The sequence below is a fragment of the Cyanistes caeruleus genome, chromosome 17 (genome assembly GCF_971803275.1).
Source record: "Cyanistes caeruleus chromosome 17, bCyaCae1.hap1.1, whole genome shotgun sequence".
In the NCBI taxonomy this organism is placed as follows: domain Eukaryota; kingdom Metazoa; phylum Chordata; class Aves; order Passeriformes; family Paridae; genus Cyanistes; species Cyanistes caeruleus.
The window spans coordinates 4,200,551-4,216,260 of NC_141717.1; the positions used below are offsets into that span (position 1 = coordinate 4,200,551).

The window sequence follows — 15,710 nt, forward strand, 5'->3', positions numbered from 1 at the left end:
GAGCCAATCTGGGGAGGTGGAAAAGGCCACGGGTTGGAATCTGCCATTAAAAGTGTCTCTGTTTTGTAAAAGCTGCTCATCCTTTATGCTCTCATGATGGAATTCTCCCTAACAGATAACATGGGCCAAAAGGTAAAAATGTTACCATAGGAGGGAATGCAATTTAAAGTGCCTTCATATTCCCTAATCCTTTTATTCTTTCCAGATTAAAATCCATTTAAAAAAAACCAAAAAAACAATAGTTCACTTACTGGAGCTCCCTTTTGTGGTTTTTATGATCAGAAGTCACACATTGCTTGCCAACATGATCTTTCAAGGTGTTTCAGCACAGTGAAGTTTTCTGTTTATTTGAGTAATGCATCCTGAAATTAATCCCTTGGCACATGTCCTTTGTGGCACAAGTGTTGGCTGCTTTGCTGCTGCTCCCAGGGGAAAGACCAGCATGATAATTGTGCAAATAATCCTGAGAAGAGACAACTTCTTCATGTCTAGGGCCTGGTACTCATCTTCAGTTTTATCCTAAAAGAGAGGTAAATTCCTTGGCATGTGCAGAGATCCCTCCAGTAAATAAACTTTAGCTGGTTCTGTGGACACCTCTCTGTTTCAAAAGCAGAATCCTGAGGTAAATCAATGTTAAATGCACATTGCAGAGTGTGGAGCTGCATTTTCTGTGCTGGCTGGGGGTGTGCTGTGTGCCCACAGAACTCTGCCTCAGTCCTGTACTCCTGCATCTAAATTAACATAATTCATTGCTTTCAATAGAATGGGATTTTCATTAGTGTTTGCCCAACAGATACATTTGATTCCTAATTATGGGGATTTTTTAGCTTGATGATGTGTAGAGTGCCTTTTTTCTAACTCTCTCAAAGGATGGCTGGGGGGAACAAGTTAGGGAATGTTTTCAACAAGTTTTTCAAATTTGTTGCATTGCTGTAATTATTTGACAGACCAAGTTATTGGATGGGATTGTGAATATGTGGTTTGGGGTTTTTTTGTATTTTATGCTTTTGTATTTTCTACTGGCTGCATTGAAAATGGTTATTTCTGCTGAATTTCAATATTTGAAATTTAAAAACTCCTGTCCCTTCTCAAGTAACCTCTTTGTGAGAGTAGGGAGAGAAGTTCTCAGAGGAGCAGTTTGTGGTCCCTTAATGGTAAATGACTGCACTCAGGTTGGAATTGTATTAAAAAGGTTCCTTTTCCTCATGACTCCTCAAGCCTGATTCAGAGAACCTGCACAGCAGACAGAAGAATGTACATGTCAGGGCAAAAATCCTCTGCTGAATTTTAAAAGTTTATATTTTGTTTTATTTTTATTTTTTTTCCCAACCATTCTTTCATTGTTTTAAAAAAATCTCCATTGAAATGATGGCAAATGGAAAACGAAAATCCTGGTAAGGTGATGGGAACAGATGCTGAACTTCCATCCCTTTGGATGCATGAATTCCCAAGTCATCCAGAAAGTTCCTCCTGAATAAGAAAGGCAGCCCTGCATTCTCTGTGTGGAGTCTCCATTTGTTCTGTCTTGGGGTTTGCCCAATGCACAGGGGGTGAGAGGAGGCTGTGTGCCTGGAAGGATATGGATATGCTTTAATAATCTGGTTTTCTATCATTATAAACCCAATACTCTTTATTGATTCATGCAAGCCTCAGAGATTCTTTTCCTCTGAAGGAAAGAGAACTTAATGAAAATACATAATTTGGCAGGAAGGATGTTTTCTGTTCTCACCTCTCTCTCTTTTATTTCCCTTATTCTAGTAGTTTTAGCAAGTGTAAGGTTGTGATACTGATTAGCCTGGCAGCAAAAAGGGTAATGGTTTCTTTCTGAATGTCTGAGAAGGTGGCAAATAATGCAAACAGAAAAGCAGCTTGAAGCAATTAGGTGATTTAGTCTGGAATAAAGGGCTGCAAGTATTCTCCTCCAGGAACACACGATCCCTGGAACAAGTTACAGATTGAATACAGGCCCCAGGAGATTTTCACTTCCATTATTGTTCACCTGTGCATCCGAGGAGCTCATAAAAATACTATTTCTGGGAGGGAATCTCACTTCAGTAGTATATCAATATACATGTTACCTTGATAGAAATAACATTCTATGCATAACACATTAAATAATTCAGGTGTTTTAAGTAAAACTGTTTATCTGAAAACTCAGCAGGTTTGCAGATTGGTGTCACAAGCCACTGAAGAAATAGCATCAAGCAACTCATTTTATTCTAATAGTAATTTTATTTCTAACTTGGCTCAGATGAATAAGGGGAATTGAAAGTGTTGCAGCTACCATATCCCTTTCCTCTCCCATTTTCTCTTGAATCATACATGAAATTTTAAAAAGACATTTTCTACACATATGTACCTATTAAAATGGTGAAAGTTGAAATTAGAGTGATAATGTGAGCAGTGACTAGTTATAAATTCCTTAGGCTGAGAGTTTGGGACTCACAGTCATTTGCTTAGGCTGAATTGTAATTGCTCATCTTGTCACAAAAGACCTTTTTTCCTTCACTCCAAGCATATTTATTTATTCATTTCGAGACTATTCCAAAGTGGTTTGTTATGTCAATTTGGTAGGGTTTGTTCTATCCATATATCTTTTCTAATATTTTCTAAGCCATTGTTCAGTGTGCTCTGTGGTAGGTGCTGGAAAAATCATCGAGTCCTGACAAATTAAAATTGTATTTGGTTGCAAGACCAGGGCCCTGAGGAAAAGGCTGCACTGGCTAGACCTTGTTAGAACCACCAGAAAATTCTACAGATTGGTGTCTTTTCAGAAGTTTTCAATGACAGGAAAAGTTTTGTATTTTCTTTGGCACCAAAGTTGATCAAGTAAATTCAGAGGCAATCCAGACTTTCTTGTTTCTAGAGTTTATGTATACCTCCATTCATGGTTCTCAGCATGAGGAATCTCAGATTTTACTGTGCTTCAAAGGAAGCATTCTCCAGCAATAATCAGAGCTGGCTTTTACCCACAGCCCCAGCAAGAACAGATATTTGTGTTGGTTGTTTCACCTCCTGGAGGAGATGGGGATGAAGGTGAGAGGCTGATTAACCCAAAGGATACAAACAGAGCTGTTGGTATTGTTAATCCTTCGTTACTACAGAGAACAGCTGTGTAGGTGAGAAATAGGGAATCAGGGTAGAACTTGCAGCCAAAATGTAGATAAAATCCAGTATTTTATACACTGACCTCACAGCTGCAACGAGGGAAACCCAAACACACCAACAGGAGCTGTGAAAACACGGAGCAAAGAGGCACTGGTTAGCTTTGCTGAGTCAGCACTGCAAACACAGCAGAAGTCTGACCTAAAATCAACTTGACTACAGAAACAGTGGGTGCAGGTTGTGCCTCACCTCTTCACCAGCTGTGGGATCTTTCTGTCTGCTGGAGAAGGAAAGGGAAAGGCTCTCAGAGCTGTGCCACACACTTCATTTATCTGCAGGGGCCAAAGGACTCCCATGGGCCCAGCCAGCAGCAGTGGAATCAGGCTCCTGGGGACCAGGCAGAGAATAACTCCAGAATAAACAGCATGCAAGACCTTTTAAAAGTGAGCTCTTTATTAGCCACTGATCCAGCCTGGTGGGTTTATATTCAGATACAGGACCTGATTCATCTACCTCAGTGTATACATCTCTGATTTCAAGCTGCATTCATGACTTTGTTGCAATTTGAAATGTAAATTAATGTGCCACACGTAACCTTCTAACTATTTGTGTTTCTTGCTGGTTTGAAATAATTTGCTGTGGCATTTGGATGTATGGAAATAAAGTATTTTAAATGCCATAAAATGATACATTGGTAAAATACCATTTAATGGTAGCTGCAAGTGATTTGGTGTTGATGTTTAAGGATGTATTTGTGGATGTAGGTAGATTATAAAATAGTTCAACACAACATGAATGAAAGGGAGAATGCTTATTCTTCTTGTTACCTACTGTTTTTATAGATAATTTATGTCTTGTTTACCACTTCTGTACAAAGAAAATGAATGGAATCCCTCACTCAGCATGTCCTGGGATTTGGGAATGGGACCCTTGGACGGCTGAAAAGGAGATTTGTGTGTAGGCTGCTGTGCTTCACTTCCTTTAGAGCCTTCCCTGTGCTTTCCAGCGCAGAGGGAAATGTTTCCAAAGGGGAAACAGGGGTGTTCCTCTCTGTTAGAGCCACATCCTGCTTTGGCAGTGCTGGAGTTGGTGCAGGGCTGTTGGATTTAGGATGGGAACAGTGCTGGTCACACATGGAGGGTTCAGCTGGTGCTGAGCAGGGCTTGCACTGAGCCCTGGCAGTGAGGAGAGGGAGCACAGGAGGCTGAGAGGGGGCACAGCTGAGCCCAACCATCCCACGGAATGTTCCAGAGCAGTGGGCACCATGCTCAGCTAGGAGGGAGCTCAGGAACCGGCTGGGCACTGCTCAGTGGGCAGTGACTTGCTCATCTGCACCACTTCTTTTAATTTGGGGTTCTTCTCTTCTCTTCTCTTCTCTTCTCTTCTCTTCTCTTCTCTTCTCTTCTCTTCTCTTCTCTTCTCTTCTCTTCTCTTCTCTTCTCTTCTCTTCTCTTCTCTTCTCTTCTCTTCTCTTCTCTTCTCTTCTCTTCTCTTCTCTTCTCTTCTCTTCTCTTCTCCTCTCCTCTCCTCTCCTCTCCTCTCCTCTCCTCTCCTCTCCTCTCCTCTCCTCTCCTCTCCTCTCCTCTCCTCTCCTCTCCTCTCCTCTCCTCTCCTCTCCTCTCCTCTCCTCTCCTCTCCTCTCCTCTCCTCTCCTCTCCTCTCCTCTCCTCTCCTCTCCTCTCCTCTCCTCTCCTCTCCTCTCCTCTCCTCTCCTCTCCTCTCCTCTCCTCTCCTCTCCTCTCCTCTCCTCTCCTCTCCTCTCCTCTCCTCTCCTCTCCTCTCCTCTCCTCTCCTCTCCTCTCCTCTCCTCTCCTCTCCTCTCCTCTCCTCTCCTCTCCTCTCCTCTCCTCTCCTCTCCTCTCCTCTCCTCTCCTCTCCTCTCCTCTCCTCTCCTCTCCTCTCCTCTCCTCTCCTCTCCTCTCCTCTCCTCTCCTCTCCTCTCCTCTCCTCTCCTCTCTTTTTTGATTTTTTTTTGTTTTATTTTTAAACTTTTCATTACAGTTTCTTATTCTGTTTCAGTTATTAAATATTTCTGATCCCAGTTAATGATTTTTCCTGCTTTTACCCCCGAATTGTCTCCCCATCCCCCTGGTGGGGAGTGAGCAGGTGGCTGTATGGGATCTGAGTTGCCAGTGGGGTTTAAACCATGCCAGGCCAGGAGGTACTGAAATACTGAAATGGCTCATGGTCCTTGCTTTGTGTCTAGACAGAGACCTCCTGCTCCTCATTGCCTTTCAGATTTGAGAATGTGTTGGGTTCTGCTCTGGAGTTCTTCATGGTAGGGCCAACGAGCAGGGAATTGTTTGTCGTCATCCCACTGTCAGATTGTTGCCTGTGCTTCATTCCCACAGTCCAAACACGGAGTGCAAGTGCTGGCAGGTGCAGCTGGGCTGATTTTCAGCCCAGGGCTCTGCGTGTCCTGCCCAGTTCACTTCAGCAGTGCCACAGCTGCTGTGACTGGGGGCAGCAGCAGCAGCTCCTCGAGTGCCTGTGCACAGGCACCACAAGGGCTTCACAAGTTCAGGTGCCTTTCATCTCCCAGTCTCCCCATCTCATTTTGAGATACAAGATCTAGCCTACTTTCATTTTCTGCCTTGTCTCACAAAAGTACTCTGTAAAAAGCCTTTATTTCCATTCTGATGCAGCCATCCTGCCTTCTAAAATTACCTCTGCTTCCATAAAAAAAAAAAGGACATTTCCAAGAAGTGCAGTTGCATGAATTGAAGCTATGGGTGTTTGGAATGAGTAACACTGGCTCTGTGTTTTCAGCAGTGTTTGAACATTGCAGAACAATCCTGACTGTGGTGTACAATGTCCTGATCCTCTGATGCTGCTGTGGATAGTCCTGTGCTTTCTCCTTTGCCAAAATTGGTTTTTCTGGGTATTAATTTTCTAAATGTCTGTGTTTGGTAATTTCACACACTTACACAGAGCTTTCCATACAGCTAATTTTCTCTTTATATTCCAGTATTAGATCTGTTTTAGTATTCTGGCTTGTGCAGTGGGTTTGTGTTCCCTGGCTGTGACACCTCTCTGACCTGCTCAGGTCAACTATCCACTGCCACACTGTGGGTTTTCTACAGAGATGTAATTAATACCTCATTTCACCTGCCATGCCAAAACTTCCACCTTGCTTCACTGTGCAATGGGATACCCATTAGGAGGTGAAATCTTAGGAATTTATTTCAGTCCCCTCTTTCAAAGATTTATCCATTTTTGACATGCTGTCCAGTTCCTGCTGCCAAAATGTCTTCCAGCAGTAAAAATCTGCTATTAGTTGGCTGCAGACCTTGGGGAAGATGCTTAGATTTTAGAGTTTGTGACGTTATCAGTAACAAAATGATTTAGAACTTGCTGCACAGTTCAGCTATTAATAATGATTTGATCAGTTTTGTCAGTGCCTTAATTTGCCACGTAGATAAAAATCCCTTACATTCGTGTCTATCAACTGTGGGCAGCTTTCTGCTCGTGAGCCTGACATTTTATATTGTCAAGCTATGGAATTTATTTTTCTTTTTCTGTATACTAAGGAAAGAAAATCATTCTGTAGGTGAGATTCTGTGCCCTGCTCGGGTCCCAGGCACGCTGCACTAGCAGGAATAAAGCTCTTCCATGTTGCCACACCTGAGTAAAGAACACAGCAAAAATCATTGTCTGTGGCACAGGGCTGTGAGCAAAATATTCCCTCAAGTTCACAGAGCAGCAGCTATGGACAAACTCATCAAAAACTGTAACACTGCAGGAGATAATGGAGGAAAAACTGAAGCCTGGATCTCAAATGACACCTATCCATGGCAGAAATGAAGGCAGGCAGCTGCTTTGTTAGCTTTCAAATCTTAATTTGAGTGATTTCTTTTGTCTGTGCTTTGTCCTCCACTGCAAATACAATTTTACATATGAAGTCTCTTTGAGAGAAGGGGTTCTCAAAGGTGATAAAGGTTTGAAGTTAGACACTAAATATGAGTTCTTTGTAACTTCCCTAGCATGAACTGGTAACATTTGGAATGTTTCTGTGTAGGCTGGGTTATATTTCCATAGATGAAATATAGTTTTTAGTAGCCAGCCTAGGGGGTTAATATTTGGCTGTCACCAAAGCAGACTCAGGGATTCCTTCTTCCAGTGGAAAGCTCCTGCATTTCCTTTAAGTTTTAAGCTGTGCTCCTCAGTCCTCCTGGGATATCCCAGGTGAGAGTGGCACCTCTGCGAGGATCCTCACCGGAGTAAAGGAACCAGCTGAGATGAGCAGAAACCCAAACCAAAACCCACAAACCTGCAGCAGCTTTGGAGCACTGACACTGCTCACAGGGATTCCTAATTTAGTCCACTGGCAAGCTGCATTAATATTCTGTGTAATTCTTAGGTAAAGGTAGACCAAATTTGGCTTTCCATTTCTCACAGCAAAAAAAGATACATTCAATACTTTAAAAATATCCCATCATTTATTATGGTGAAATCAAGCATTGGACACAGTGGTGAACAGATAAAATAACTGTCTTGAGAACTCATTGAAAATCAGATAGGACAGGAATCAAAATATTCAAATTACTTCCAAGTGCTTTCTGTTTATAGTTGGATTTACTACAAAATACAATTTAAATAATCTGCAAAGTCTTTATCTGTTTTTGATGCCAAAGCTATCACAGATCTCTCCTGACCCTCCCCTGGTGTGAATCTGTGATCTTGCTATAGAAACACTGATAGAAATCAGTACAAATGTGTCACTCTATATGTGTGCATTTGTGTTAAATACCTGATTTAAATTTTATACTCTTGTAAGAATTTATTTATTTTTCCTTCTTCTTCTGCACATTTGGCAAACAAATTTATTTCCTTTTTCAAGGTGCACAGATGTAGATCCCTCCCTCCAGCCCCAAACTGAACTGAACCCATCAGTTGTTACACCGGTCTGTGTAAATAATTTGGGGCTGGATTATGTGAAGATAATATAATTATGATAGTGAGAACTTTTCTGCCTCCCTTTTTATACTTAAAAAGGTTCTTCCAGCTGATTTTTACAACCTAGATGATTCATTCCTCTTCTTCTTTTATTATCACTTAACATTGTTTGCAGATTTTTGTCTCTGTTGCTGTCACTGATAAGGAATTTCTTTAGACTGGGTTGTGTTTGCATCAGCAAAATCTGTTAAATTCATTATATACACTGCTAAAAAGAAAATGGAAAATACATACTTATATTGGTTCCAGGAACTATAAATTTATTTGAGCTATGATATTATTTCAAAGTGATTTCTTGTCCACGATAAAATTATTTTAAAAACACGTTCTTTTCTTAAAATAGTTGAAAATGTATTTTCAGTAATAAATTACTGTGACAGAAAAAAGTAGCATAAATAAAATCTGAACCTGATGAAGAGAAAGGAGGAAACAGGGTAATTTAGAACTGAAATTATTCTGGAGCTGATCTTTAAATATTTCCAGGGAAGGAGCTTGCTGTGGGATTTGAAACTGCAATGCTTCAGGCAGCTGTGGAATCGATCTCTCTTCAGTGACAATGCCACTGGATTTCAGTTCCTCACTTTGCAATGTGTCATTGTGTTTCCCAGAATTTTCTCCTCGGTGATGATGATGAAGGATCAAAAACAGTGGTGTGCACTTTTGAATAGTTTACAGGTAAACAAAGCTATTCAGAATGTTTTATTTAAATAGTGTGCTATCCTGCCTTGCAGTGTGTGTGCTGTGGAGCCTGGTGCACGTGTGTTCTTGCTGTTTCTGAGCTGAATTCAGATTTTCTACTTACTCTGGGACAGAGGTGAATTTTGTTCACAGCTGTTGCTGCCTCCTCTCACATCTTGTTCCTCCTATTGATGGAAAGGCTTCCTTAGCTCATGATTTTCATTCATCCTCTGGATCCTGAGCACATGACCGGAGCGTCTTTCTAAGGAGCAGCGTGGTGAAAGCAAAGTTCTTTCACCAGCACTTGTTTTGGAATTTTGTTAATGCCATCAAACTTCTCAGGCACAAATTATTCAGTTCTGTGCTGAATAATGAGCTCAGCTGAAGCAAATTTTCTCCTTGCAGAGCTCCCATGTGCAGTGAAGTTCCTCTCCGAGGAGCTCGCTCAGAGCAGTCTGAGCCGCAGCTTCTGGCCCCACACCTTGAAACAAGGTGCTGGGATCTCCTCTTGGACTCAGGGGGAGGATTGGCTTGAGAATCAAATCATTTTAACGGTGATGGTGTCTTGCTAACTGGTTTTTTGGTGTTCTGGGTGTTGCCTGCTTGATTGCAGCATCAGCCAGGTGAAGTTCTCACCTGAGCCTTTCCTGGGGCTTTCCCTGTGGCTGTGTGGGGAGCGCTTGGCGAGAGGGCAGGATGGGTCATTTCGGAAAGGGTAGAAGTTTGTGGTTTGTTTTTGCTGCTCCACAGGCACGTGCACAGCCTGTGGGGTTTTGTTTGTGTCCCTCAGTCTCGGGGACTTTTCCTGCAGGGCCAAAATGGGTACCTGGATCAGCACTGGGAGTGGTCCTGAGAGGATGAGGGAAAGCATCCTGTGTGCACAGTGCAGGCAGCAGGGACCCTCCGGCCCCAGGGCTGTGGCTGCAGCTGGGGAAGGGCCAGGGGAGCCGAGGGGAGGCAGGCAGCAGGTGGAAGTGGCCTTGGTGACAGCAGGGAGGATTTATGTGCCATCAGGGTGATTTGCCTGACAGCACTCTGCTCCCTCCCGAGCTCCCTGCTCCGAGGCACCGCATGGATCTGTCACCTTCCCCGGGAATGAGGCAATAATTTACACTGGGAACAGTGCTGGGAAAGGCGATGGGAGAAGGAAGGTGCCATTCAGCACAAAAGCTGACAAAATCTGATTGTTAAGTACCAGTCAGTACATTAAACTTCATATCTCTCTAAAGAGCGAGGAGGGAGAGAAATAGCTTGTATTACACAGAGACATGTTACAGGAGACAAATGCCAGGTGAATACTTTATAAAACTGCTGTGCTTTAAAGCATTTTCCAGTCAACAGCCTGTCTTTTGTCTGCCCTTCGTTGTGACAGCTGCAGTGTGCCACAGACCTTAAATCAACAAAAAGCTGTGGAATATCCTGCTCTGGCTGCTTGGCAAAGGGCTGCTCTTCAAATCTGCCTTCCTTAGGGAACTTGGCTCCCCCAGCTCCCCTTCTGCCTTGACTGCACTGACACCTGCATTTTTGTTTGCAAATTTGCTGCCAGTTGAGGAAAATGGCATCCTGGTTAATGCAATTCTCAAACAGACATTTTGTAGGCAAAAAAAAAAAAGATTGTCAGAAGTAGCAATGGAAGGAAAGAAGAATTGAAATCCTGATTATCAAGTGGAGAGAGAATAATCAGAGCTGGCAAGCTGTGATTTGAGGGCAACACTTGGAAGCAGAGGGAATGTGGCACAGGAGAGTTTGCCAAAAGCCTTCGTGCCCTTAGGTGGAAAGTTGTGTTTAAAAGGTGTGGAACAGTTTCAAATACAGTCAGAGACTGGGCCCAGGGTTTGTTCTACTGATGGTGTAAGCAAGCAGGGACATAGCAATGGCTTATGGATGGTTCTTGAGGAGAATATTGTTTCTGTAGAAGCTTTTTCTCCTGGCACTCTGTGCTGGAGACGAAGGACTGTGCAAAAAGGCTTGGTCAGAAGCACCTGTGAACAAGCAGAACCTTCGGAACTGAACTCAACTTTTCTTCTTTTGCCATTCAAACCAATCTAAGAATCATTAAAATACCACCTGAAACCAAGGTTCTCAGCTAAGTACCACTCTGGAATTGGAGGGATTTTTAAAGCATGGCAATTTGCAGTGAGCTGGGACAACTGTTAATTGCTCCAGTCAGAATGTGTCTTGTTTCTTATGAAAAAGGAATAATTTGTTCTGCCAGTTTTCACCATGCAGTTTTCATTAGGTTAAAAACATACCTGGTCAAATGTGGGGTAGGATTAGGAGCTTTAATAAAATATGTAGGTTATCCCCCTTTTTAGTTTACCTAGAAACACAAAGGTTGAAACTAAGATTTACTTTGTCCTTGTCTACCAGGTTGAATTAATTAACCTGAATGCCTTAAACATAAAGATTTTCTCATTTGGTTCTTAATTTCTTGTAAAAACTCCATTAATACTTAAATTTCTCCAATCTCTAGTGGAATCTGTTAATAGCCTTACACAGTGTCAAGGAAAATCATTGGTGCAGTGTTTAGAAATGGAGTTAAGTCAAATGTTACACTAGTTGCTCTTTGTTAAAATAATTGACATCTTGATTTGTTATATAAGAAACCTTCATTTATTTGCCTTTCCTATATAGCTTTTCTCCTTTTTTTTGTTCCTTTGGAGCTCCCTTAAATGACTGGTGTCATTCAGGCAAAATTTTCCCATTAGCAAATCTTTTTTTATATTTTTTGTATTTTGGAAACAAGAAGATAAATTATTTCCTTGACTGCTTTTCCACAAATTACAGCGGTGTGTGCTTTCTTCCTGCCACATCCTGCCCCCACTATGAATCCCAGTGTTCATATTTAAGATTAATGGGAAAGTCCTTTTTTGTGTGCCTTCACACCTTTTTGTCATTCAGGGAATTTTTATGCAGGTGAGATGAGAAAAAAAAAATAACAAACAACTTTCAATTATCTTGTGTTACTTCATGTTTAAGTCACCATTATGGATCTAATTGTGGTCTGTTTGCTGCTTCATGTTCTGGTGAATTGGCTTTGGGGTCACAAACCACATTAGCTTTTTCAGCTTAAGCATCAGAAAACGCAAACCTGAAGCCTCAAATGACATTTTTAATCTCAGAAAAATAGCAGTGATTTTGTTCATGTGTTTTTCAATCAACAGCAAGCAAATCAAATCTCCATGCTGGCCAAAAATGCTTAGCACAATTGCAATGTGTGCCTATTGCTGAAAAAGTTAAATTACTTTTAAAAACATTATTAAACAAACACTCCAGAGATGCATTCATATTCCTGAAATGACTCAATTTGTGTGGGAGGTATTTATTACACACATTTTGCATACATTCCAGGTTCTATGAACCTGTTCTGCTTTTATGAACATTTTTGCCTTAGGATCATATCCTGGAAGCCACAGGAAGATGTGCAAGTGAGGTGGGAGAGGAGTTACATCCAGTCTGTAGCTCTGACTTCTCTCATAGCTACAGGCAACAGAGACAATAATGGTAAAAAAAGGCTCAGCTGATCTCAGTTTTCAGAACATTTCTTTTTTTTCTTTGTCAGCTTGAGCTCCTGGTTTTGTGTTCTGTGCACTCTGCAGAGTGCTCTGTCCTGCTTGCTTTATTTTCTTCAGCTGGTTAAGTTCTAAAGCCTCTGCAAGAAAATGCAATTGTGTTGAGCAGCTGAGATCTACAAGCAAAGCTCCAGAGAGGTCTTAATGTGTGTAATTTGTCACTTATTTCAATCTATGGATAGGAAATAGACTTTATTTTGAAATTTAGTTTTTATCTCTGTCTTCTTCCTCATTACCCAGCAGAATTTGTTGATGGTTGTGGGGATGGGGAAAAGGAGGAGGTGTCCTTGTGTGTGCAGGGATTTCTTGGGGCTGTAAGGGATTAAAAATGTGAAGGCAGCTCCAACAGCAGAGGGGAGGGGACAGAAATGCTGGATATTCCAGCTGTGCTGCAGTGGCACATCCCTGTTTCACATCAAGTGCCTCAGCAATCCCCTTGATTTTATGATTTGTAATACAATATTTGTATTGCAGACAGGGTTAGAATTAAGCACAGCTGAATTCTCAGTTTGGGGACTAAGGTCCCGGATGTGTTTATTTCCCTGGGATATATTTTCATACTCTCCTGGTTTAGTTTTATATGTTATTATTTATAATGTAATTTCTGGACTGCAAACCTGAATTGTGCTTTTTAAAATTCATTTTCACAAGTTCAGAAATAAAACTCAGTGAGAAAAAACTGTGAAATGAGGCAGGCCAGGCTTTACAAATAGCAGAGTAATCCCAGACTGCTGTTTTACTATTTCCAAGTTATCTCTGCCTGGAGTAAGAACAAAACTCTTTAATATAGGGCTGCTCTCAAGTTTTATTAAACCAGTTGCTTAGTGTGAAATTAATTTGTTCAGGAAGGACTATAAATCAGCTGAGGTGAAAGAAAATTGATTTTTACACCACCTTTCACTTGTTGCACTCTTAGTAGTATAAGCTTCATTAGACTCTTGGAGTGTTTATGGGTGTTATAAAACGTTTAACACTTGATGTATTGAGGTACTCAAAGGGGTTTCAGGTATTAGAGGATTATTTTGAGATTCCATTGCTGTCAGTCTGGTATTTGGCACATGGGGAAGGAAATGTGTGCTCTCTTGTCATTTTAGCCATAAATAGAAGCGTTTTGTCTGACACTACAGGACTGATATGTGCAGCGAGGAACTCCAAGGCTTTGATGCTGTGGCATCAAAGGTAAAATTTGGTGTAAACAGTTTCACAAATATAATGGAAGTTACAAAAAAGCATCTGGAATTGTGCAGGAATTCATAAATGCTCCAGTCTGGTGGGCGTTTTGCTGTTGTGTTCCAGCTGTCAGTGCAGGTTCCCAGAAATGTGATATTTGAGGTGTTTCTCCCTGGCAGTGCATGTATAATTATACCTCTGTTATAGTACACATGCTGACATGGCAGCGTTTTGCCATGAAATAAAAGAACAAGGTAGAAAATACAAAAAGTACTGAGAAATCCAATTCTGAGACACACGACACAGTTCACTTTTAAAAATTTAGCAGTTTATTACTGTGTGTTCAGAACTTTTTTAGGAATGCAACATGTTTTATGTGCAATGGCAGTAATTCTCTTTCAGACTGTGTAGTAGATGTGTGCTTTCCTAAAGCCAGGTGATTTATGGAATAAATGGAATAATGGTGTGTTGGGTTTGTGGGCTTTGAGCTTTTGCCTCCTGTACAGCAGTTGGTATCAGTGCATTGCCAAGGGAAGTTAAGTTTGGAAAATATGTCCAGAATGCTTCCATGTACTGCAAATCCTCACTTAATGTGTTTTTGGAGGGGTGTTAGAGCCAGGTGATTCTGTGTAAATTGTTGCTCCTGCGGTGGAGTGGTTCAGAAATGAGTTTTCAGCCACTGCACACCTGGAGCAGCAGCGAGCGCTGCCCGTGCTCCCTGGTCTCCTGCCAGCAGGGCAGGGACAGATGCCATGCTAATTAATAGTCAAAATTAATACCTTTCATGAATGGAAGTGACTGAGGGAGGGCAGTATAAACAAGTTAATTTTCTCTCAGTTTCCAGAGATTTATTTTCCTCTCGTTGTGTCCCCACTCCTGTTCACCTTGAGCGTTGTCTTTGTGAGCCTGGGGAGCAGATGAGCACAGCTCCTGGAGGACAGCACTGGACAGTGCTGTGGCCAGCAGAAATGAAGTTTATTTCAGGAATAAAACTGTCTTGATTCTTCATCCTTCTAACCAAAGAGGTGTATTTACTTTGTGAAGTAAAGTTTAACTCTTCCCTATTAGCAAATAAGAAAAGCTGAAATCAGTCTTTCTTCATGTTGCCAGATTTAATTTCAAAATTGTGCAAGCTTGATACAAAATTTACAGTCACTTGGACAGAGGCTTTCTCTGAATTCTTATTTGAAAAACAAGAGCATATTTTAGTTGCTGTTTTCATATGATTTTATGTGCCTTTAGTCACCTCTGAGGTTTGTTAGTGGGGTGCTTCTATTTTTCTTATGCTTGGATAACAACACATCATCACTGGTTTGCTTCAGCATGCCAAGGAAAACATGCAAAGATGAAGCAGGTTATTTCCCACCATTAAAAGGGTATTTTGATTCCATGGAAGCACAAGCACTGCATTCCTTTTGCAATAAAAACACTGGCTTGGCTAAAAAAGTTTCCTACTAAGAACCAGCTAATTCCATTGATAGCACCTTAACAGAATATGCAACTTGAGTAAAGAAGCAACAATAAATTAAATAAAGCAATTACATAAATTGGAGTATCTTTGAAAAGTGGGACAAGTTAGCTGAGTGTGTTATTTATTTAATATCAACTTAATATCACAAGAGCAAACAGTAAGACAGGTAAAGTACATCAAAATATTAATTATATGGATCCATGCTATAACTTAGAAGAAATGCTTACTTACTGCTCCTCTTCTAGGGAATTGCTGATAGAAGTTAAAGCATAACATCTTGAATTATTCACAACTATCTGAATTATGATGGGTAGATCTGAGTGATACCCAGGAGAGCTTTGATATTTAAACAGGACAAAGACATTTTACCAGTTGTCTGTGAGTTCTGGCTCTGAGATTTGAATCATTCCTTCCTGAACAGATTTTTCAAGCTATAAACTATGAAGGTGTATTTTTGAATGAAGAAAATAATCTTGTTTTGGTTTAGTAGGCTAGATCTTAATCATGATTTGAAATGTTTAATTTTTTTTTTCATTCCAAAAGCATTTCCAAAATGTTTTGCAAGGTAAAATTAGGGAAAAAATATAAGTATTGCCATGATTCCTTTAGACAAACTGTTACCTTACAGCAGTAAGGAGCTGATGCTTTTAAAGGGATTGCCTTCAGTAACAAGACACTGAGCCATTTTTAATTTGACTTGGAATAAAATTCCATTGGGGCGAGCAGTTATCTCCTAGTCCTTCTAACAACTTCTCTTA

The 15,710-nt window shown here is 41.0% G+C and overlaps 1 protein-coding gene across 23 annotated transcripts in view; it reads left to right on the forward strand.

Moving 5' to 3' along the window:
* Positions 1-15,710, forward strand: part of RBFOX1 (RNA binding fox-1 homolog 1) — a 1,112,502-nt gene that overhangs the window by 450,197 nt on the left and 646,595 nt on the right. Inside the window, exon 1 of one of the 23 annotated variants that reach the window (XM_023936565.2) lies at positions 8,675-8,736. The exons of the other annotated variants lie outside the window; for them this stretch is intronic. Within the exon in view, the coding sequence (XP_023792333.1) occupies positions 8,686-8,736 (51 nt within the window). The 5' untranslated portion in view covers positions 8,675-8,685. Of the gene's footprint in view, positions 1-8,674; positions 8,737-15,710 lie in introns of those variants that run through there. 23 annotated transcript variants of the gene reach the window in all.